The 24,871-nt window shown below is 40.6% G+C and overlaps 1 protein-coding gene across 6 annotated transcripts in view; it reads right to left on the bottom strand.

The window, feature by feature from the left end:
- The window catches only part of psd3l (pleckstrin and Sec7 domain containing 3, like), a 146,494-nt gene that overhangs the window by 94,374 nt on the left and 27,249 nt on the right, over positions 1-24,871 (bottom strand). For 2 of the 6 annotated variants that reach the window (XM_056265554.1, XM_056265552.1), the window contains exons 3-4: positions 23,030-23,768; positions 19,912-20,283 (exon numbers count right to left, since the gene is read on the bottom strand). In XM_056265554.1, coding sequence (XP_056121529.1) covers positions 19,912-20,283; positions 23,030-23,768 — 1,111 coding nt within the window. Of the gene's footprint in view, positions 1-1,052; positions 1,220-8,840; positions 9,038-19,911; positions 20,284-23,029; positions 23,769-24,871 lie in introns of those variants that run through there. The other 4 variants (XM_056265555.1, XM_056265556.1, XM_056265557.1 and 1 more) reach the window with 2 other exon arrangements.

Raw genomic sequence — 24,871 nt, 5'->3', positions numbered from 1 at the left:
TTGTCATCCCCATTCTCAAATGAGCAAATAAACATCAGTAAATAATAATCTTAAAGTCAAGCACTGAAATATATAATAATATTACCATGAAATTTATAAGAGCAAAAACATGGCAAAATAAAATATTAACTTGATTATTAAAACTGAAAAAAAAAAAAAAAAAAATAATGTCTGAAGCAATAATTCACCGAACTCTATCGTTTTGCTCTACAGCGTAACTGCACACACTCTGAATGTGCTCTTATCTAGTGAAAAGTAAAAGAGAAGTGTTTGTGATATTGAAGGTGTTGTAAGTCTAGTGTTTCTCCACAGGGAGGCAGTCATAAACAGATCATCGAAACATCTGTTTCCACACTACACCAGTCCATCAAAACATCACACAGCACACATCAATACAGGTGTGAAAACAAGCAAGATGTCCAGGCAGAGGGTCTCATATCCTCACATTTTTCCTGGGTAGTTTACACCCTTGATATCAGGTTAATATCACACACACACAACGCCTCAGCAGTGGTTAAACATTGCAACTAGGCATTAGTGCACAAGTGCATGATGTCTAAAAAGCGTAGACTGACGTGTTCCTATTCACAACTTATTGGACAAGTGAAGTGTGTGTGTGTGTGTGTGTGTGTACAATTCACTGTGCCATGGCCAGACACAACAAGAGTATCTAATAATAATAATAGATAGTAGTGATGATACTCCAAATATTCAAGTATGCGCGTTGTGTACATCTCTGATAAACGTTTGACCAAAAAAACAACGTGTTTTTAAATGAAAAAAGGAGTTAGTTTCTGCGTTAAGGAAGACGCAATGTAACTTACCAAAGAGAGAAACATTAAAACATTTCACTCCAACGTGTACCCTGCACGCGACGCGTCCCGTCACAATAGACCGCAACGCTCCCATTAAAATAACCGAAGTTGTTTGTTTGAATAACCCATGCGCGTCAACTATTCACACCATCATCGAGTATAAAGCGCGCGTTGCGTTCTGATGTGTGGCGTCGCGTCGCGTGCAGTAATCAAACTTTCACTAGTGTCTTTGTTTACCTGCAGATTTCACGTACACGTCCATAGCGCAAACCTCCAGCTCTCACACGGCGCGTTCACGAACATCTCGACGGAGACGCGAGCTCAAACGCGCCGGTAAAGTTCACACATCGCCGGTCAAAGTAGGAAAATAAAGCGCTGCTTAAAGTTCAGCGCATACTAGTGCTCATCTCTCGACTCCAGCATTTCCCACAAACCCTTGCTTCTCCCAGCCAGACCTCAGAGGAGGAGGAGGAGAAGAAGAGCGGGAACATCCTCTGCAAACTATTCCTCCTCAAAACAACTGAGAGAAGACTGAGCAGGAAAGTAGTATGCTAATGTCTGTGTCTGTGAAGTACGCATGAGTCGATGGTGCTTTAAACACAACCAACATGGCATTACATACATACTAAAAGAGTTAATTTCTTTTTGTTTCAGATAGTAAAACTAGAAACATAAATTAATGAGCACATAAAAAATGTGCTCATTAATTGATGTATCTAGATTACTATCTGAAACAAAAAGAAACTGCAGAGATCTCTTACTACAGAGAGATCCTGTGCTTACCAGTATGAAATCATAGATAACATTCAATAATAACCAAGTAAAAAAAAAAATATGGAACTATTTTTAAAGCTAATTTAGTCATAGTTTGGGATGAGAGAAGTGACTTCATTTCTGGCATGTGAAAACCACAACTAAAACAATAGAACATTTTAAGAGAAGCACAACTAAAACTGAGAGTGACCACACCTCTCACTGGAAATGGAGAACACAAGGAGAGCTGCTCTGAGTATTTAGCTGAACTCAAGACCTACAGTCAAACCAAAGATTAATCAGAAACCAGATATCATGTTTTACTAGTGTGTGCAGGACACTATAGTTCATTTATGTAAGTGAGGAGAGCCAAATAAAGTAAACTGTGACATATTACACCCAAAAATTCTTCATACAGCGACTACCAGTAACATTTATTAAAATTTGGGACTAAAAGTTATTCAGACACTTCGACCTGATCACGTTTTCTTGAGTGTTTTTTCTGTAATTGCTAATGCTCTTTTTACACACACACTGAACAACATGAAGCATTGCTTGGTCACTGGTTGAGCTAAACTGGTATTATCTAATTGTGGAGTTAAATTGAACAGCTGACAGATATTCAACATAATTCATCTGTGAGAGTCTAACAGAAGGACGGACAAAACCAGTGAAATATCCACTGATCTGATCACTCTGAGTTCGTCATATTTCATCACCATTTTCTAAACTATAGCGAATAACTGTGATAATGTGAGAAATGGTGAAGGACTCTGAATAAACGTTGGTTTGACTGTGTGAAGGACAGATATTCATCAAACCAGTGGCGGCTGGTGCAAAAATAAATTGGCAGGGGCGCAAACAAACTGAATTATTAATGCAGAACAGAATGTAGGCTAATTGTTAAATAACCATGTAACAGTGATGTGATAATAATGATGAATCATTAGTCGACTGCTTAGATAAACATGGAAAATTCAGCATCTAAACTTTAGATGCTGAATTTTCCATGTTTATCTAAGCAGTCGACTAATGATTCATCATTATTGATTCTAAAGCATGCCATAAGGTAGGGTTGGGCAATAGCCAATTGCCAAAGAAATCTGAATTTGTGGGCTAAATGGCGATGTATGGTATAATCTCAGTATTTACATTCGTTTCTGTTAAAAAAATCTGTATTTAATAAAAAAAAATATATTTCATATCCTGATCTATATTGTCCAACAAACAATGTTCATATTGAAGGCTATGAAAACAAACATAGTGAATGTAACCTTCCAGTCTATCCAAAAAGGGGTCAAATCCCATTACATTCCAACACTGCAACATTACGGTCTAAAAACAAAATAATGCTTTTTAAAGAAGTAGTTACATTTACTAAACTTAAAAATTATTACTATTTTAACAATGTGTTTACTACCTTTCTGGGCCTCGAAAGTGGTAGCTATGCATTGCTGTCAATGGAGGGACAGAAAGCTCTCAGATTTTAGCAAAAAAGATCTTAATTTGTGTTCTGAAGATGAACAAAGGTCTTACGGGGTTTGAAACAAAATGAGGGTGAGTAATAAATGACAGAAATTTCATTTTTGGGAGAACTAACCCTTTAAAGCAACCCAGTAGTAGCATTCACGAATTAATCCATTTTTTGAATGAATAGGTTGCATGAATGATTCAATGACTTAGTCACTCGTCGCCACCTATTGTTGTGTCGATTTCAGAGTCACTAATGCACAGATTAAGGGCTGTCGCATCAAGGACGATAACTATAAATGATAACTATAAATATCAAATTTTAATAATCAACTCTGAGAATAAAGTCCACAACCTCTGTAACGATAACGACACAGAAGAGCGGTATTGTTTTAATCACTTTCATAATGATTTTTTATGAATCATTATGAAATCATAATGATTTTTATTTTATATACATTGACAGCCAATCAGAAATGAACCATCGTTAAAGAGCTCGAGTGTTTAAAGCAACAGATGATATAACTGCAGCGCACGCTTATATTCAAGAATCAGTTGAATTCATAAAACTTTACTAATTTCATAATTTACTCAAACTGATGCATTTGACTGGCACTGGCAGAGTGTTTGGAAAAAAACAGACCTGTAATTACTGCAATCAACCAATCACAATCAAGAGTTTCAAGAATCCTCCTATGATTCTTTTTAAAGTTATTTCATGTCATCTTTAGAGGACCACTTCTTGCAGAGAGCTCTACAAATATCACAGCAGGATCTATATCGTGGGAATATGAAATGATTTACTCTCCCATGATCCTACTCAAGCAGGAAGTCATTCTTCCACAACACACGGCTGGAATAAAAGCCCACGGAGTTAATTCAATCACAGAAGGCTGAAACACAATGAGGAAGAGCAGAGAAAGCAGAACACACACTGAAGATCACCTGCACAAACAGCCCTGGGTAACAGACAGAACACGCTACTCTACCGCATCACCATCCTGAGCCAAGAGAGCCACTGACCTGAGAACAGACTAAAGTCCAAACGATTGCCCAGAGAGTCTGCAATAGCACCAGACCAGAGGAGTCCAGAGAAAGCTCTGAAAGCGCCTCCCTCCATCTATACTACTGAGCAAAGTTAGTTTTCTTCATTCCCTCGCACTGAAAGTGTGAAGTGAAAGCCTGCACGTGTCAGCCTCCCACCCTTTCCAAACATTCTCCAACTTCCCTATTCCCGCTCCCACATTTCAGCACACTGAGATTGACCTCAGATTCTCTCCAGGCGTGCACAGAATGCCGGAATAACAGCAGACGACGACACGCTAACCGATCCAGCCTGTTCTTACACAGATTACCACAGGAACGCTTCCCAGAGTTCAACAGCAGAGTCCCTGTAAAAGCACATGAGAGTGTGTGTGTGTGTCCTCTATAAGGATCTGTGCAGATATCTGAGGCTGTTTGTGGTGTTGTATCGTGAGATGAGGTGGTGGCTGTAAAACACTCAGCCTTGAGCAGAAGGGCAGGTCGGTGAAATATGAGGCTGATGAGCAATGACTTCGACTCGCTAGAGTCAGCCAACACACACACACACACACACACACACACACACAGCATCCCTCCTCCGGTCAGATCTCACCCGGGTCAGGTGATTAGCAGGGTGTGTGGTGATTCCTTCAATCCCAACAGTGCAGATCAGCCTGATGAATAGGAAAAAACATTTGCCGTAGCGATGCCCTCATGTCACGATCACGACACTGAACTCATGATACGATATTATTGCGATACTCCAAGACACATGATGAAAGGTTAACAATAAATGCACTGTTGATTAAGATGCTAAATTTGGTGTTACATTGTGTGTGTAAATGAATAGGATGGACTTGGTGCTAAACCCAAAGCACAGGACAATAGAGACACCAGAATAACAATATTCATGATTCTGGAGCTGAAAATACTGAATTATTGTAGATGAATATGCTTGTTCTCCGTCACTGACTAGATATATTTATAATAATGTCGGACACTTTACTGGTAACATCAGACATTTGGCATCATCAGGACACACAAATATTCCCCCATTGCATTATTATACATTATAATCAACATTATATATAGCAGTTTACTGTAGTGCTGACACTAAAACTCTGAAAACTTAAATTTTCTTCTCGCACAGAGTGATAAACTATCCACAATACATAGTGTCATTATCCACGATACATATTGATGCATTTTTGTTTTGCAATATATTGCCTATACTGGAAATATGTTACCCCCCTACATTACAACTAAGCTTGGCCACATAACTCTATCTCATGAATAAATCTGATCTCCAATTCCTGCGCAATTTGCAAATTCAACAGGATCACATCATGAAGAGTAACAAATATGTGCAGCATTTTATTCATCATCAGCTAAGTTTATAGTCAAAATCTGCAATAAGAGAGAGTGGCATCAGCGCCACCGAGGAGAGAATACAGAATTACCTCCAATTAATTTCGGAGGCCATTCACACAGCTATCCGATCAAGTGGCCAAGTGTAAATCGGCCCATTGAGACACATTACCCCGTTTCCCTCAGTACCAGCCTATACTGTCACATGTCATGACAGAAAACTCAGACAAGCCACAGGCACATGAAGGGTGGTTAACCGAAACGGGTGTGTGAGTGAGACCTCCAGCACTGGCACAAACCCACACACTGCTGAGAGACACGTCACATGACATCAGCACCTGCCACACACACACTGTGTACCTCCGAGTGTGTGGCCATGTGGACGTAAAGGATGGCAGAAGTGCTGATCACTGCTTTAATCAGCCACACTGAGAACAACACGCATGTTCTGAGGACAAGCGCTGAGGAATATAAAGAGCATGATGGTTTAGGGTTTGTCTAAAAGCGTTTGTTTCACTCAAATGTGTCCACACCATTACCCTAATACGAGCCCGTTTGGTTTTAGTCCCAATTAAAGGACCTGCATTTGCACTCAAGACAGAATTGTTCATTAGTTCTTAAAGTTATACAGTAATGATTTAACAGCAGATACAGGTAAAATGCATTTCCTCTTGAACAGCCCCATTCCACAAACACACTAGGGCTGCGCAATATATCGAAACTATCGAAATATCGCAAATGTGTATATCGCGATATGCACATCACAACAGCTTGCAATAACTGTGGTCATGAACAAAAGACAGAAAATCACTCGCTGCTCTCGGCTGAATAACTTTTGTAGCTTTAATAAGAATCAGTATATATTTTATTCATACAGTAAAGACTAAGCAGTGTTTTATTTTTACATTTGATTATTCAGTCTCTTCTAATGTAGGATAACCTGAAACCCTAACCCCGTGCTGTACACTGGTGTTAAAATAACACAGCAAAAAGAATGTGAAACAAGTATGTAGGTTATATAATTTGAAAGATAATTTAAGTTTATTTTACAGACTTTATCGTATCGCATATCGCACTTTTCTTCAATATCATTCAGCCCTAAAACACACCATTACTAATCTAGACAGTTTGTCGCAGACTACATTACAGTAATGATGAGTTAAGTTGCTTGTACTAATGACGTCATTAGAAAACATTTATCAAGATGATGTAGTTTAGAACAAACCATCACATTTATTGTTGTTCTGCGAAATCCAGTCATTAAAATTGAAATCAAAATGATTGGAAATTTCCCCCGACAGATTTTGCAGCAGGTTCAAGTTGGTTACACAGATGCGTCATGTTGGCCAACGGGAAGCTGCTCGGTTTGACACTGACTTCTGTGTGAGCTGTGCACTACACTATCACTACACTAATGACAATAGACAACGGAGCTTTTTTGCCCGTAAAATTTCACAGAATTCGTATAAACTTGAACCCAATGCAAAATCTATGTGGAGAAATCACAAGAAATTCCAAATTGCATAGATTACTATTGAAATGACTGGATTAGCAAAATTTGCCAGACTACATTACATGTGACCGCATCTTAAAGCCAGGGTTTCTGCAGGGTTTAGTCAGTCAAATTTAAGACCTTTTAAGACCTTTTTATGACCAATATGATTTAAATTTATGACCTACTCGAATTACGAAAAATAACTTCCTTTCAAAAGTCTTTTTTTTATTGACTTTCATTAAAAGTAATAAGTTTAATTATTTAAAGGTTCCATTTTCTTAAGAGTAACAAACTGAAGGCTCCCTATTCCTAAGTATCAATAACACAGGAACAACACAACACTTATCACTATAATATATCAGTCAATATCGATAATTATGACGATAAATGTCAATTCTTTATTTCTTTGAACTTTGAAGGCAGATTTTTGTTCCCAACTGAAAGTTGTAGAAACCAGAGCGTTAATTGTGGTTTTAAACTACTCTTTATTGTCAAAACATATCATGACAAACACTTGCCAAACAGGTAAACATTTCACAAATCTGAGGTAGAACATTCAAACATTTGTATTTTTTCCTTAACAAAAATAATATCTTTATTTCAAAATTTATTTCTTAGTTTCTGCATGTGCTAATGGGGGATATTGTTTCAAGTCTTGAAACAGGTTTGTGTTGCCTGACTTTGATGGCACGTATCTTTATGAAATGTATGAAAAACAGTAGGCTATAGCCTAAATACATAAATACTGTAATTATATTCCATTAGTCCTTTAATACATTGTCTACATTAATAATATAATACAATTCAATATGTATCCCACATTTCATGGTGCAGTTAATATTACTAGGCTAACGTTACAGTAAAACCATGGTAAAGGATGTAAATGTGTAGATGGAAAAGCTTTCTGACTGTATAGTTGCGCACAGTGTTTCTCCTGTTCGTCAGCGCTGTTTCATCTGCCTTTAAACTGGTTTAAATCACTGAGACATTTGTGTTCTTCGCTGAATTCAATTGCTTCTCACTGGATCTCGTGATCGAGACTGATCAAAGTTAACCATAGACAGTAGAAGAACGCGTCTGCTCTAGTGAGCTTGATCGCGCTACGCTGCCGTTTGGACTTTGAGCCGAGCGGATAAACGCTCCGTGAGGCGCGCGCGCGGTTCAAATGAGTTTCGTTCTGCTTTTGGCGCATAAACATGATCTAACATTTATCGAACTCTTGATATCGTTTTATAGAGAAAACATTATATCGCGATAATGAATGAATGAGCATATCAATTTAAGACGTGGCTAAATGTAATTTATGACCTTGTATGGAAAAACCGGACGTTTTTATGGCCTAAAATTCTTATTATTAAATTTAAGACGTTTTATGACTTTTTATGACCCCGCGGAAACCCTGTAAAGCGTTTGTTTCACTGAAATGTCACTAATGTGTCCACACCATTACCCTAATACGAGCCTGTTTGTTTTTAGTCCCAATTAAAGGACCTGCATTTGCACTCAAGACAGAATTGTTTATTAGTTCTTCAAGTTACACAGCAATGAATGAACAGCAGAAATAGGTAAAGGTTTGCAGTTCCGTGACTCAGCAGTTCATGAGTAATGATAACACAATACGAGCAGCTTTATAACCATTACTAAGCATCAGCTGTGTTTAGAGTTATTATCATTCATGATGTGCTTCAGGATCAGCCCACTGGAGTCGAGAGGGAGGGGAGAATCACACACACACACAGAAAGCTTCAACCTTTCAGCTGTAGAGGACATTGACAGCGGACAGACACGAGGGCTGGTGCTGAGACGTCACTGCAGTCACACACACACACACACACACACGCTGGGAGATGCTGCACGCGTGAATCGCCACAGCGTTTGAGAAGCGTTTGTCATGCAAGCCGAAGGTCAAGACTTACTGGACGGACACACTCTCGGCGTTGGACAGGCCCGGCTGGGAGAAGCAGGCCGACACTACGGAGCCCATGACCGTCGGCTGGCGTGTGTGTGGACACACTCCTGATGCTCGGCTCTGACCTACATGGACACGGCGCTCTGCTTGTGCTTATTCATTACTGGAGCGAGTCTCATCACTACAGCTCAACTCCGGCGTCTCACTCCATCTGCGGGCCGGCCGGGGGCTGGGCCAAACACACGCGTGAGTGTGTGTGTGTGTGCTTTGTTTACATCCATCATGCTCTGGGGCACAAGGCTGCAGCCTGCGGTTTGATGCTGCGCCGGAGCTATAAATAACAGCAGGGTTGATGGGTCTGATGATGAGGAGATGTAGCGTGATTTCTGACGAGGACGCATGTTTACTGATCACTGTTGTGCTGTGGGACAGTGTGTTTCTTGTGCTGCATGTTGGTCTCAAATGTGCTTTACAAATTATATTATATCCATATATAAGCACTGATTCAGTTTGTCTTGCTGCATGTTGGTCTCAAATGTGCTTTACAAATTATATTATATCCATATATAAGCACTGATTCATCAAATTATCCACATTAGGGCTGCAACTAACGATTATTTTAATAATCGATTAATCTGTCGATTATTTTTTCGATTAATCGATGAATCGGATTTAAAACAAACAAAAGCATTAATTTCCAATCCTTTATTAAAAAACAGAACTGACAGTGCAAATTCACCGTGAAAAAAAAATCCAGTGCAAAAAAATGGACTAACAAAAAACATACACATGTATGTGTAATGGAGGCCAGCTAGTAGTTGCTGTGCGAGTAAACCTCACTCCTCTGATCTCAATAGGCGCTCTAGCGACAGATGCTAGAGGCTGCAGTCTTTAGCCTCCTTGTTAGATGACGCTTTACCTTTAACGTCAGTTAGATGACGCTATAACCCTACCCCAGACCTAAACCTACCCGCGTCATCTAACTGACGCTTAGGTAAAGCGTCAGTAAGATGACGCCCTAGGATCGTGTCATGTAACTGACGTTAAAGGGTGCCTAAAGCGTTGAATATTGAAGCATGGTCAAAATTGTCATTTTAGTGACGCCTTGGGGTGAGAATGCGTTGTGTTAGAGCACCTGACTCTCATGCCGGAGACCCGGGTTCGAGTGGGACCCGGGTGGAGGGGTTACATATGCTTTACATCTGCCAAATAATATATATATAGGCTTTTAAAAAATAAAGTGAGCTGCTGTCAGAACAATAAATAATTGATAAAAAAAAAAAGAAAAATACAAATCAGAAAACAGGATTTGTTTGAACGTCAGAACTTGTTCTCTACACCACACTAACACACACTCACAAACTCTCACACTTACAGATACACACTCACAGACATGTGTTTTGTTTTTGTCAAAGATGTTATAATCTTTAACAAAATGTTTGACATTTTTAACAAGCAAATGCACCTATTATCATATTACCTATAATAGGTAATAATAATAGCAATAATAATAATTATAAGGGAAGATAATATCTCTAATCTATCCTAATATTAATTATAAATACAATGTATATAAAATATAAATACAATATTAAATAATATTTAAAAAAACAAATACAATGGATTGACCATCTCCTATGGTGTGTAAGGTATTTTGCAGCTTATCCTTTCTGAGCATATAGTGTTTCTCTGAGTCATTAGAGTAAAGATTGAAAAAATCAGTGCTGCAAATTGTGGAAAAAATATTCCCCTGCCCTTGTAGTGGTAGGCTATTTGGGCAGACAAGAAAGTGTTTTCATTGTATGTCTATCTGATTCAAATCACAGTCTGCTAATTCAGTGGTAAGAATCTAATTGTTGTTTTTATTTATATCTTATATAGTAGGCCTAATTACTATGTAGTGTTAGTGTACCAAATTACTAATAATCAGACACACTCGGTCTCTCTCTCTCTCTCGATCTCGGACACGGTCTCTTTCTCTCTCGCACGCGATCTCGGACACACTCGGTCTCTCTCTCGATCTCGCGCGCGCGCGAGCGATCTCGGACCACTGATCTATATAGAATGATATAGAGTAGACGGACACACTCGGTCTCTCTCGCGCTCGCTCCGCGATTGAGCGACAGTGCTCCGCGCTCAACTCCAATTTTTTTTAAATACTCAAACATTTCCGTGTTGCGCGATGCAACGAATCGATTATGTAATTCGTTGCCAACTCTTTCAGAAATCGATTTTTAATCGATTTAATCGATTCGTTGTTGCAGCCCTAATCCACATGAGAGGTTGAATGAATGCAGTGAACAGCCGGTTTAATTAAGTGTATAAGCTGCATTTACTCGTCCACAAAACACACGAGCTGCTTCAATTCTGTGCAGTTTCAACTCAGCTGATCAGTATCTCATTGGTCTTTCGAGTGTTTAATTTTGTTCTGTACACACACACAGTTTGGTTATGTACAGGAATCACAACCACATTGTACAAAACATTCATTCCAAATCCACAAAAACTGAATTCACTTCAAATGCGCATATTGTGAACAGAGCCAAACTGAACATAGCTTCTTATGCAGTGACATCCCTCTCTTTTGGAAACGATTTTCTATAAAATCCTGTAACAGGTGTTTGTGTCTTGACTCACTCCTCTGTACTCCATCGTTTCCCATCAGCCCTGCAATATCTTAAAGGTGCAGTGAGCGCTTTCTGGGAAACACTGTTGATGTTTGAAATCGACCCAAACAAACACACCCTCCCTTCATTGTTTCAACACCAAAATGCACAAATACGCAATGCAAGAGTGGATGTCTCTCTGAAGCCAAGCAAGATAATGCTTTGTGAAAAATAAAGCAAAGATGACAAACGAACGACAAGGAAGAACAAAAAATGAACATACAGTACACAAGAGTATATACAAGCAAGCAAGAGTATGTTGTTAGTCGCCAGCAGCTCCAGACAAACAAAGACACTCAAACTGTCCTGTTACTAGAGCTAACATTACAACAACAGCAAATCTTGGCTCTGTGAAACAAAGCAAAACCAGTGTTACTCACGTGTGGAGTAGAAACAACACTAGTGGACGTTATCAGGCCTTCCCGCTGAGCTCTGTCCAGCGCTGGGCAGCTTTTCTAGTATTAACGGGGATCCTAATATGTGCAGATGTTTTATTATATGTAAGGGCTCGAGCAGCACAGTTTTGCACCATTTGGAGGCGATGTATAGCTTTGGTGGGTAAGCCGCTATATAAGGAGTTACAGTAGTCCAATCTGGAGGTTATAAACGCGTGGATAACAGTTTCAGCATCTCCAAAAGCAAGAGAGGCACGTATACAAACAATATTCTGCAAGTGGAAGAAGCATGATTTAACAATCTGACCAATGTGTGAGTCAAAACGCAACGAGTCGTCGAACAAAACAAAAGTTGCTCTTCAATGGTTAACTTCATATCTATCGGATAGACAGCAATTTGTTAGGATAGGTGAGAATCGATCCCGTACCGTCACTGTTTCTCATGGTGTACCTCAAGGTTTTGTACTCGGTCCTCTATTATTTCTCATTCGTGTGCTGAAAAACAGTTTGATTGGCCCTAAAAAAACAGTTGATTGGCCCTAAATCACAGAGCATGACATTTTCATTGATGTCTGGACACCATCAATATAAATGAAAATGTCATGCTCTGTGATTTAGTGCCAATCAACTGTTTTTTTGTCAGTTTTGCCAGCATTAAGCTGTAAGACGTTATCAGACATCCATGTTTTAAGTTCCTGAAGGCAAGAGATAACAGAAGCGGCTGGACAAGCTGAGTTAGGTTTAACCGTGAAATAAATTTGAATAACATCAGCGTAACTAAGAGAGTTGAGACCATACAGTCTGATGAGAAATAAAAAGAGGACCGAGTACAGAACCTTGAGGTACACCATGAGAAATAGTGACGGTACGGGATCAAGGTTCGATATTGGTCTATAATTGTTGTCTATAACTGACTTCTTTAGTTATTGGAGCGATGGCCGCTACTTTTAGATCATGCGGAACATAGGCAATGGCAAGAGATCTATTCATAACATGAGTAATAGGTTGAATAAGTGAAGGCAAAAGGGTTTTTAGAAGGTATGTTGGAATAGGATCAAGTATACAGGAAGTAGAATTAGATTTGACAATCAGTTGTTCAACCACAGATGTATTTGTGAGTAAAAAAGTGTCGAGAGGACGACCTATCAGATATGGAGTTGAATAGGAAGAGGCAGTTGTTTAAAAAGCTTAATAAATGTTATAAATTTTTAAATTACTAAATTACTTATAAATTACTGAAAACTTTCACAGAGATCAACAGAGCCAGTAATAGCTACAGATGATGGTTTGACCAGTTTGTTTATCTCAGAGAAAAGAGCTTTAGGTTTGCACTTGGCTTTGTTGATAACAGTAGAAAGATGGTCAGAACGCGCAATGTTAAGTGCTTCTTTATATTTCATTACTGAATCTGAAAAGGCCATGGCATGGACAAGAAGGGAAGATTTTTTGTAAAGTCTTTCAAGACGACTACTTGTTTTCATTACTCTAAGCTCAGGGGTGAACCAAGGAGAGGAATGGGTAGACGGGACAGTTCTAGTTATTAATGGAGCAAGATCATCCAAAACATTACAAATAGACTCATCATAGGTTGAAATTATCTCATCAGGACTCAGGAGGTTGAGTGAGGAAGGAAGAGAAGAGACAGCAATAGTTACGGTAAGATATAGTAGTTTTAGTTTTTGGTTTTACAAGAGGAAGTGTTAAGTCGAAGACAATTAGTTTATGCCCAAATCATGACCCTGAGCATGCACATTGTCAATACCAACAGTACAAAGCAAATCGAGAGTATGAGAATGAGAAAGTGTGGGAAAATCAATATGCTGAGATACTTCAAAATAATCCAAAACAGACATAAAGTCTTTTGCAGAAGTACAATCAGAATCAACATGTATGTTAAAGTCACCCAGCATCATGATTGTATCATGCTGGGCACAGGCGAGAGCGAGAAGTTCAGTCAATTCAGAGAAAAGGTTTGTATTATATCCCAGGGGGTCTATAAATCAACAAAATCAGAAGCGGAGCGGGACCAGCAATTTTAAGTGATAGACATTCAAACTAGGAACATCAAGAACGTCGTATTTTGTCACTTTATAATTGTTCTTAAAGATCACAGCCAGGCCACCACCTCTGCCACTAAGTCGAGGTTTTGTCAGATAACTATATCCAGGAGGGGTTAAAAGGTTCAGTTCAATAAAATCAGTTGTAATTTTATTCAGCAGTGTACCCTTGCCAGTCAAGAACGAGTGTTCAAAAGAGCGCAATTGTGTCGATGGGGAACGTGCGTTGACGAGTAGACCGCATCTCTGGTTAGGGGTACGAGAGTCCTGGCACGATGAAGTCACATTGTTACTATGGTAACGCTTCGATCTCTGCGACCAGATCACAGGTATTGATAGAGAGGAGTTGCAATCATAAGACCAGCGACGTTTAGCAGACAGATGGATATAACGTTCCGAGGGTAGTACACCAATCAAATCTAGAGGTTTCCAGTCGGGAGAGACGATTTAGGTTATACAGTTGCAATAAAGTATAATGAAAATCCCTACCGTCAATGAGAAGCAAAACAAGCCCAAAAAAGACTAGGGCCAGCGGTCTCAATGCCGGAGAGTTATTAATAGCAAAAGACATCTCCTTGCACAGTTTAAGACAGCACTCACAGAAAGCAGTATTGCCACCCTAAACAACACCACGTTAGCCAAACCCAGCTGACGCTAGGTGTGATCCACAAAACCAAACAAAACAGCTCGCCAAACAAGTGGAAACTTGCTTACCGGTTGCGTCAGATGTTATGGGACCCAGGGATATGCAGCGGTAGAGGGCTCGCGGTAAACAGTAAAGTGAGGCCACAGCACTCCACGTTAGCCAGGCCCGAATAGGCAGAACCACAAAGAAACACTACTCAATAAACAAGAGGAAACTTACCCACCGAGAGTACAGAGTGGTAAACCCAAGACAGTGGGCAGAGGGCTCACAGGGATTTCACAAAGTGAGACGCTGAACAGAAGTTTGCAAAAATTGTCCAAAATTGTCCAAGGAATGTCAGAGGGACTTCAGAAGATGTGATACTTAAGTCCCAATATCACACAACAGTTCAAGATGCTTCACTCAAACATCCAACACTGTCCCGTTAAGTCCAGATTTTATATCCCGAGAAAGCACATCCAGACGCCCCGTTCAAAGCAGTGTCGCCCAGAAGAAAACAACACGTTGACATGAACAATTGATGATGAAATGATCAACAAACAAACTGATCAGCGGCAGCCATTTTGCGCACAGCGTACTCTCACCGGAAGTGGCGAACAGAGTCTCTCTCTCCTCCCCCATCATGAGTGGACACGCCCCTACTGCTGATTGGCTCTCTCTCCTCCCCCACATGAGTGGACACGCCCCTACTGCTGATTGGCTCTCTCTCTATCCTTCCCCATCATGAGTGGACACGCCCCTACTGCTGATTGGCTCTCTCTCTATCCTCCCCCATCATGAGTGGACACTCCCCTACTGCTGATTGGCTCTCTCTCTATCCTCCCCCATCATGAGTGGACACGCCCCTACTGCTGATTGGCTCTCTCTCTATCCTCCCCCATCATGAGTGGACACTCCCCTACTGCTGATTGGCTCTCTCTCTGTCCTCCCCCATCATGAGTGGACACGCCCCTACTGCTGATTGGCTCTCTCTCTATCCTCCCCCATCATGAGTGGACACACCCCTACTGCTGATTGGCTCTCTCTCTCTCCCCCATCATGAGTGGACACTCCCCTACTGCTGATTGGCTCTCTCTCTATCCTCCCCCATCATGAGTGGACACGCCCCTACTGCTGATTGGCTCTCTCTCTATCCTCCCCCATCATGAGTGGACACACCCCTACTGCTGATTGGCTCTCTCTCTCTCCCCCATCATGAGTGGACACGCCCCTACTGCTGATTGGCTCTCTCTCTATCCTCCCCCATCATGAGTGGACACACCCCTACTGCTGATTGGCTCTCTCTCTCTCCCCCATAATGAGTGGACACACCCCTACTGCTGATTGGCTCTCTCTCTCTCCCCCATCATGAGTGGACACACCCCCTACTGCTGATTGGCTCTCTCTCTCTCCCCCATCATGAGTGGACACACCCCTACTGCTGATTGGCTCTCTCTCTCTCCCCCATCATGAGTGGACACGCCCCTACTGCTGATTGGCTCTCTCTCTCCCCCATCATGAGTGGACACACCCCTACTGCTGATTGGCTCTCTCTCTCCCCCATCATGAGTGGACACGCCCCTACTGCTGATTGGCTCTCTCTCTCTCCCCCATCATGAGTGGACACACCCCTATTGCTGATTGGCTCTCTCTCTATCCTCCACCAATCATGAGTAGACACGCCCCTACTGCTGATTGGCTCTCTCTCTCTCCCCCATCATGAGTGGACACACCCCTACTGCTGATTGGCTCTCTCTCTCTCCCCCATCATGAGTGGACACACCCCCTACTGCTGATTGGCTCTCTCTCTCCTCCCCCATCATGAGTGGACACACCCCTACTGCTGATTGGCTCTCTCTCTATCCTCCCCCATCATGAGTGGACACACCCCTACTGCTGATTGGCTCTCTCTCTATCCTCCCCAATCATGAGTAGACACGCCCCTACTGCTGATTGGCTCTCTCTCTCTCCCCCATCATGAGTGGACACACCCCTACTGCTGATTGGCTCTCTCTCTCTCCCCCATCATGAGTGGACACACCCCCTACTGCTGATTGGCTCTCTCTCTATCCTCCCCAATCATGAGTAGACACGCCCCTACTGCTGATTGGCTCCCTCTCTCTATCCTCCCCCATCATGAGTGGACACGCCCCTACTGCTGATTGGCTCTCTCTCTCTCCTCCCCCATCATGAGTGGACACACCCCCTACTGCTGATTGGCTCTCTCTCTAACCTCCCCAATCATGAGTAGACACGCCCCTACTGCTGATTGGCTCTCTCTCTATCCTCCCCAATCATGAGTAGACACGCCCCTACTGCTGATTGGCTCCCTCTCTCTATCCTCCCCCATCATGAGTGGACACGCCCCTACTGCTGATTGGCTCTCTCTCTCTCCTCCCCCATCATGAGTGGACACACCCCCTACTGCTGATTGGCTCTCTCTCTAACCTCCCCAATCATGAGTAGACACGCCCCTACTGCTGATTGGCTCTCTCTCTATCCTCCCCCATCATGAGTGGACACGCCCCTACTGCTGATTGGCTACAAGTGTGTTGTGGTGCTCGGTCCAATCCACTTTCAACAGAAATTGCTTACTGCACCTTTAACAGTACTTTTTTGTTTTTTTGTTTTTTTTAAATTATACTTTTATTCAACAAAGCCACATTAAATTGTCAAAAAGTGACAAACAGTGACAGTTAAGACATTTATAACGTTACAAAAGATTTCTATTTCAAATAAATGCTGTACTTCTGAAATTTCTATTCTTCAAAGAATACTGAAAAATAAATGTATCACAGTTTCCACAAAAATATGAAGCAGCACAACGGTTTTCAACATTGATAATAATCATAAATGTTTCTTCAGCATCAAATCATATTAGAGTGATTTCTGAAGGATCATGTGACGCTGAAGACTGGAGTAATGATGCTGAAAACTCAGCTTTGATCACAGGAATAAATTACACTTTACTATATATATTCACATAAACAGCTATTTTTAATTGTAATACTATTTCACAATATTACTGTTTTTACTGTATTTTTGATCAAATAAATTGTGTATACAGTAGCTGCTTTATATTTTATGAAGGGTCCCTCCTGAAGGGTCCTTGGCATTAAAAAGCTTTAAAACCTTTAAGAACACAATACACTGGCTCTGTCATCAGAGGTTTAATAAACATATCGGACATTAAATGCATCTCTGGTTTCTTCTTTGCATCCACAAGGCCTGAAGATGTTGCTTTGATTACCACGGCTGTGAGTTTATTCCCGTATTTCTTTAATGCGATTGTCCCTTTGCAGGGTGTATATGGCCAGAGGAAGCATATAAGTGTATAAAATGAGCTTCAGTCACGATAAATATGAAATAATGAAAGTGTAATGAAACTGTAAAGAACACCTCTAAAAATAAATATGAAAGTATCGACATCAGCAAAATCAAAAATAAGTTTTCATCTATTGGGTTTCTGTTCCAGTTTTAAATAAGACAAATTATAAATACAGTTGATTTTATAATGGAATCAACGGAAGTAATTTAAGCAACAGTTGCAAATGGTGGCTTTTAAAAAGATCATAGTAAGAAAAGATCAATAAACATATTTGTAATGTAATGAAAGTCAAATAAGGTCATATGTAACGGATGTAATAAATGATTTAGCTCTGACTCGGACATTGGATTGAGCCCTGCTTGACGACACTGTAAAATGAACACTGATGCTCCAACCTGAGATGATGCTTTACAATGAAACCGCTTGAGTTAGTGCTGCTAACCAGTCCATTTCCAGCGACAAGCACTTATTCTGTCCACACTGACCGGGAAAAATGTGTGTAATGCGATACGATCAATCACAAAACACAGCGGATCAGAACAGGTCTATGCGTACTCTGCTCTCCTGATCCTAAAGTTGAGCTCTGCTGATGCTCACTAGCACACACTCGCTGCTTGCCACTGGAAGTGTGCAACTCTTTCTGACATCAGTTACATTAACTTCATATACATTTAATCACTAAACTTTTGCCATAAAATCACTCTGTTTGTATGATCAGTTTATTTTTAGAAATTCCTAATTTTATATTTGAGAAAACTGAATAGGGGAAATAGTCTGGAAACACAAATATTATCAATACTTTTCCAAACTGCGTAGGAACCCTGTATAATAACTATACTACTGTTGTGACGTACTAGAGTCTGATGTCTTTCAGACAACTTTTATCACTTCTTAACTCTTATTTATGGATTACAGTTATCTTGAAAAAAGACTTTCTGAAAATTATTTTAGTATCACTGAGATTAGTATAATTTTTTACAGTTTTACAGTTAAACTCTCCATTTTAATGTTAAAGTTTTAGTAATTCTGTTTTGGTATTTTTTAATATTTGTAATATTTTTTTTAATTTATGTACATAGTTTTTATTTATAATTTGTTTTTCTATTTTAGTTTTAAAAAAAAACCTTCGCAACTAGCTGAAATAAAATATGTTTAAAGTTGTTTTTTTTGTAAGTTTTTAAATTTCAATGTTTTAGTTTTAGTTATTTTAGTACATCAAGTTAAACTAGATGAACATTAGAAATGCTGCCCAGGAAACTAGCTGAAATGATAGAAGTTATATATAAATGTATAAAAATAATAGTTACTTTATCTAAAGTGACGAAGGTGTTTGATGGTTTTAGTTAAAGTCCCCCTGTGGTGAAAACCCAGCTTTTAATGTTGTTTACATGTCTATGTGGTGTTATTAATATGAACTTACACATGGTTTGTCTTAAAGCATAAGTCGACAGCATTGCTGAGTATTTTCTCCTTAAACTGCAGTGAACCAAAGACAGTCTCAAAAACACGGTGTGAAATCGCTGGTGTTTCTGACGTCACAAACGACCTTGTAACCAATCAGATCAACGTGTGATCGTCAACCAGTGGATCTCTGAGCTGAGGGAGTGAGTGGAGGCGGGGCTCATTTGCATATTCATAGAGCCGCGTTTACTAAATGAGGCAAGAGTGTCGAGTTACATTCAAGATATTTTAAGGCATGAAGAATTTTTTTTCAAGAAAAAAACACTTAAATGTCATTTTGGTGAACAAAGATGAGTTTTAGGGATAAAATTATTGACTACAGGGGGACTTTAAGTGCAGTTTATAAGACTTTTCAGCAGAGGGCGCCATATAATCTCTATCTCTCTCTCTTTCTCTCTCTCTCTCTCTCTCACACACACACACAAGCTCTTCAGCTTTAATCAAACTATGCCCAGTGCTAAAAAAAAAAGCTACACATCTACAATTTTTGCAACCATGTGAAAGTCAAAAAGAGTTGCGTTTTTTTTGTGAAGTGTGTGTCGCTACCTTAAACAGCCCGTCAGCCAGTCTCTGTGGTTTCCACCGTTCGCTGTGGAGAGGAAGGACGAGGTGAGCTCCAGCGCCGCCCCCCCGCTCGGCTTGGAGACGCTCAGCACCTCAGTGTCCGAGCTCGGGTCCGGGGGGGCCAGGAACAGGCTTCTGTCCTTCAGCCGCTGCTGGATCATGGGCGTGAGGGGGATGTCGAGGGCGAAGGAGGGCTCCGGGGCGGTTTGGGACCGGGGTTCGGGTTCAGCTTCAGCTTGAGGGTCCAGCGAGTCCATGCTGCTGTAGAGAGTCGCCCGCAGACGCTCAGACTCCAGGATGCTCTCGAACCGGCAGCTGAAGACATCTGTGGAGTCACTCTCGCCTTCAGGACTCCTGGAACACACACACACACATCTCAACAACAGCGCGAAACAGGAACACCTCAACAGAAGCTGGCTTTGTGACACGCGTACCTTTACATGTCCTACTTCAGGAGAACTCATGATGGGTAAAACTCAAGCGTATGCTACGACATATGCTAATCTGGCAACACACGCCGTAAGAGTGAGTTTCACGAAAACAGGGAGGGTCACATGATCTCACCCCAGAATGAGAAGAATTACAGTTGCATTAAAAAAAAATACATAGCCTTTTAGGATCATAGTTCATAAATGAAGCACATTTCTTCTCAAACTATCATTTCCATAAAGCATTTATGCATCTTATTACTGAAATACTGTATTATGTTACCAATGATTGGGTAACACTTTACAATAAGGTTCATTAGTTAACTACCTTAGTTAACATGAACTAAGAATAAACAATACTTCTACAGCATTTATTAATCTTTGTTCATATTAAATTTCAACATTTAAATGCATTTGTTAACATTAGTTTATGCACCGTGAACTAACATGAACACACAATGAACAGCTGTATTTTATTAACCAACATTAACAATGATTATTAAACACTGTAACAAATGTATTGCTCATGGTTAGTTCATGTTAGTTAATACATTAACTAATGTTAACTAATGAACCTTATTGTAAAGTGTTACCAATGACTTTTATGAAATTATAATTTAACACATAATTTTAGGTCGTACAACAGATATGTTAATTGCCATGACAATGCAACTTTATGCTAGATGTTATTTATGATCTGTATATTTTCTAAACAAATTCATGAGAGCCGCCCACAGGAAGTTAGAAATGCCGATTCCATTATAAAGCCACAAGCCTGGTTCCTCTTACAGCTGAAAGTGAACAACGCTTCCTCTATTGAGCCTGACCAGTTCTGACGAACACCAGGCAGAAAGAATAAAGGAAGCGAAACCGTAGAGAACCGACTGTATACAGTAATGAGCTGATGAACAGGGCACTTGGACTCTGCAGTGTGTAAAGTGCAGGCGTGTGTCTCTCTCTATGGCCCTGTTCACGCAACTTACATATGAACTGCAGGAGAAACACACACGAGAGCATCAGCTTTAGTTTCTGCTCTGACAGCCGAAGACCAGCCGAACACAGCGAGTGTGTGTTAGAAATCGGGAATGGTGAGAGAACATTGAGCTTGGTACATTTTTCATCTTCAAAGTTCAAACCAAACTTGTGTCTCCAGTCAACAAAGTTTAAATCCCGTCTGGCTAGAGCGCGTCCCATAGTGTTTACACATTAGGTCAGTAGGCGGAGAGTAGACGGTCTAAAGTGGACTATATACACATATATATATATATATATATATATATATATAGAGAGAGAGAGAGAGAGAGAGAGAGAGAGAGAGAGAGAGAGATACACATATACAGTATATCCAGATAGCTGTACTCCAGACCTGACGGCTATACTCCTAAAGGTTGACAGCAAAATGATATTGCCTTCTAGATTGTGGCAAAACCGAAATGCAATGTGACAGCAAAACAAGTCAAGAAAAATGCAAATTATAAATATCCAAATTTTTCAGTTTAATACTAAAAACATCACAGCCCATGCAGAGCGTTTCACTTAGTTAAGATGCTGTCTATGAAAAATGTTGTGTTCGTTTAAAAATGTCTCCAAAAAAGTTAAATTGCTATTAAAAAGAGATAAGAAATACAATACTGATTATTTTAATGATAAAGCGTCTGATAATGAGGGTTGCCAGGTCTGCGTAACAAAACTAGCCCATATATCAAAATATGCCACTCCCACACCTAAAATACATATTTTACAGGCACCGTTGTGCATTATACACAACTTCAGAATCCCTAGAAGTAATTGTGTTTTCATAAATGAGCACGCAGGAGCTGAAAGGCTTCCTTCCAGTGTCTTTCCTTAAAAAAAAATATTTTCTAGCACGTTTTGATCATTGCTAGAATATAAAATGGGTCAAATATTTCAAACACTATTTTTGCAAAATGTCAAACCTTGAACCCACAGGAAGTAAATCCACTTGTGGCAACGGTTAAAAAGGAAGCCAATACCACAGGAACACCGAGGACTCGGCAACCCAGCAAAAAACATCTTTTAATTACAGCTTTATTTTAGATTTTTCACATAATAACAATTTAAGAAGTATAATAAACGTATGAATAGCTCAAAAACATTAATAATGTAAATAATGTTAACACTTTACAATAAGGTACAATTAGTTAATGAATTCGCTAACATGAACTAATAATGAATTAACTAACATGAACTAACTAAAACATTTGTTACAGTATTTATTCATCTTTCTTAATGTTAATTGTTTGTTCATGTTAGTTCACAGTGCATTAACTAATGTTAACAAATACAACCTTTGATTTTAATAACGTATTAGCAAAAGTTGAAATTAACATTAACTAAGATTAATAAATGTTGTAGAAGTATTGTTCATTATTAGTTCATGTTAACTAAGGTAGTTAACTAATGTGAACTTTATTGTAAAGTGTTACCCAAATAATTGTGTAGTTACATAAAAATATGCAAACAAGACAAAAATAATAAAAATGTAAGGAGTTAATTTACCTGTGAACACGGTTGTTTCCTGTTCAACACACACCGGTTTAACTATGTCTTAGATTTAAATAGAAAAGTGTGAATAATATGAATGACTGCCGGTCTCTCTCTGCTATCTGCTGTCCCTACGGCGAGAGGAGGAGTGTGATGAGGCACTGTACCTGTCAGAGGCGTTGTCTCCTGTGTGTGTGTGGTCGGGTCTGTGATCGAGCTCTCGCCCCTGAGCCGCTCCTGTGGCGTCTGAGATCTGCGTGTCCCGACTCGGTTCCTCTTTCACACTGCAGTTCTGCATGTCTCCGTTCGCCACACTCTCTGCCCTGCTCTCCACAAACCGCAGCTTCTTCGGCGGCTTGTCCCGCAGTTTGCCCCCTTCCAGAAAGCCGCTGAAGATGCCCGGGATCTCGGCCAGGATTTTGTTGGACTCCTCTAGAGACTCGTCCACGGGTTCTTCTGCTCCTGCCCTCTTGCCCTCCGTCTCCTTCCCAGTGTTTTCCGCAGCTGGAGTCGGGCTGGCGTCGGAGTCATTCGGGCTGGGCGCTGCAGGCCTGGGGTCCCGTGTGAAGCAGCCCATCTCGCTGGCGGCCGCCATGACGGAGCTGGGGTCCTTGATGAGCGCCTCACACCACGAGTCGAACAGCAGAGAGTCTCCCACGAGCTCAGACGGGCCGTTCTTGGCCATGTCCAGGGCTGGCGTCGGGCTTGGGTTGTGTCCGCTGCAGGGGATCATGGGTGAGGCGGGCGTCGAGTCCAGTTGGGCCGAGGCATCATGACTGCGAGCGCTCAGGCCACTCAACAGCTTCGACAGCTCACGGTCAATCTCCTGGAAGAGGGACGTCTCGTCAATGTCATCGTCCTCAAGACCTGAGCCGCTTTCCTGGTTCGCTTGGGTTGGAGAGGTCACTGTTTGAGAAAACACAACATGAAGAATAGAGATCAGTAGGTGTTGACTCATGTAAGATAGAGAGAATCCTGATTGGCCGGTTTCGGCTTTAAAAAAAATAAATGTACAAATTAGGGGTGACCCCGAATAGTCGAAGATTCGATGCTTCGATAGGAGGAGCCTGATTCGACTACCAATCTCACGGTCGAATCTTCGCAGATGTGTTATTAAACGAGGATTATGTCATTTTGGCCATATGAGTGTGCTCAATGTCTGATTTCACATAGAACTACTGGTTTTCTGTCAATATGTTAATATACAGCCTATTATGATAATGCTGTCAATAAAAATGTGCAAAGAAAGAAGCTTTTGATAAATATTTTTTAACGTGCGTGCAGCGTGAATAACTCCAAACACCCCGAGACAGATTTAAGTTTCACTTTCGATCCGTGAGCGACAGAGGAGCGTCTTGTCGGCAGGGATTTAAATCTTTAAAAATGTCTGGGATAAGAAAATCTAAAGATGCACACCGTCAGAAAGGATATTCTCCAAGGCTGGATTTAGCATCAGGAAAACCATGATCGCACTTCTGCCGGCCAACGTTAACAGGTTGGTTTTCCTCGGGACGTTCTAAAACGCTTAACGTGAAAAAAGCTTTTAAAACGCTTAAATGGCACTTTTACGTGCTTAATGTATGTACACAGTAGGCTACACACCTTAACCATTCCATGTGCAGATAAGCAGATGAACCCAGAATATGAACGCACGCGTTTCTCCTATAGAAAGTCACGTAAAGCTTTTTCTTTAACGGTTTTCTATGGGAGGAAATGCTTAACGTAGCCTATAATAAAACACGTTGCGTTCATATTCTGGGCTCATCTACTTTTCTGTAGGCTATATAGTATGCTTTATTATTAAGGTGTGTGCAGAATTTGATCTTTTAATATAACAGTAACAGTTTTAGGACAAAGCCGTTAAGCGTTTTTCACGTTAAGCGTTTTAGAATGTATTTTATCCGCGCACACAATTTGAAAAGACTCAAACGGACACAGGCCGAGTGAAAGGCTGGATTTAGTTTTCTCGATCAGGTATGGGTACAAGTGATTTCAAAACATTTCAGCCG

Source organism: Rhinichthys klamathensis, unplaced genomic scaffold (genome assembly GCF_029890125.1).
Source record: "Rhinichthys klamathensis goyatoka isolate OS25496 unplaced genomic scaffold, OSU_Roscu_1.1 h1tg000236l_1, whole genome shotgun sequence".
NCBI classification, from domain to species: domain Eukaryota; kingdom Metazoa; phylum Chordata; class Actinopteri; order Cypriniformes; family Leuciscidae; genus Rhinichthys; species Rhinichthys klamathensis.
The sequence above is the reverse complement of the archived record's forward strand: the minus strand, read 5'-3'. Positions and strand labels throughout refer to the sequence as shown.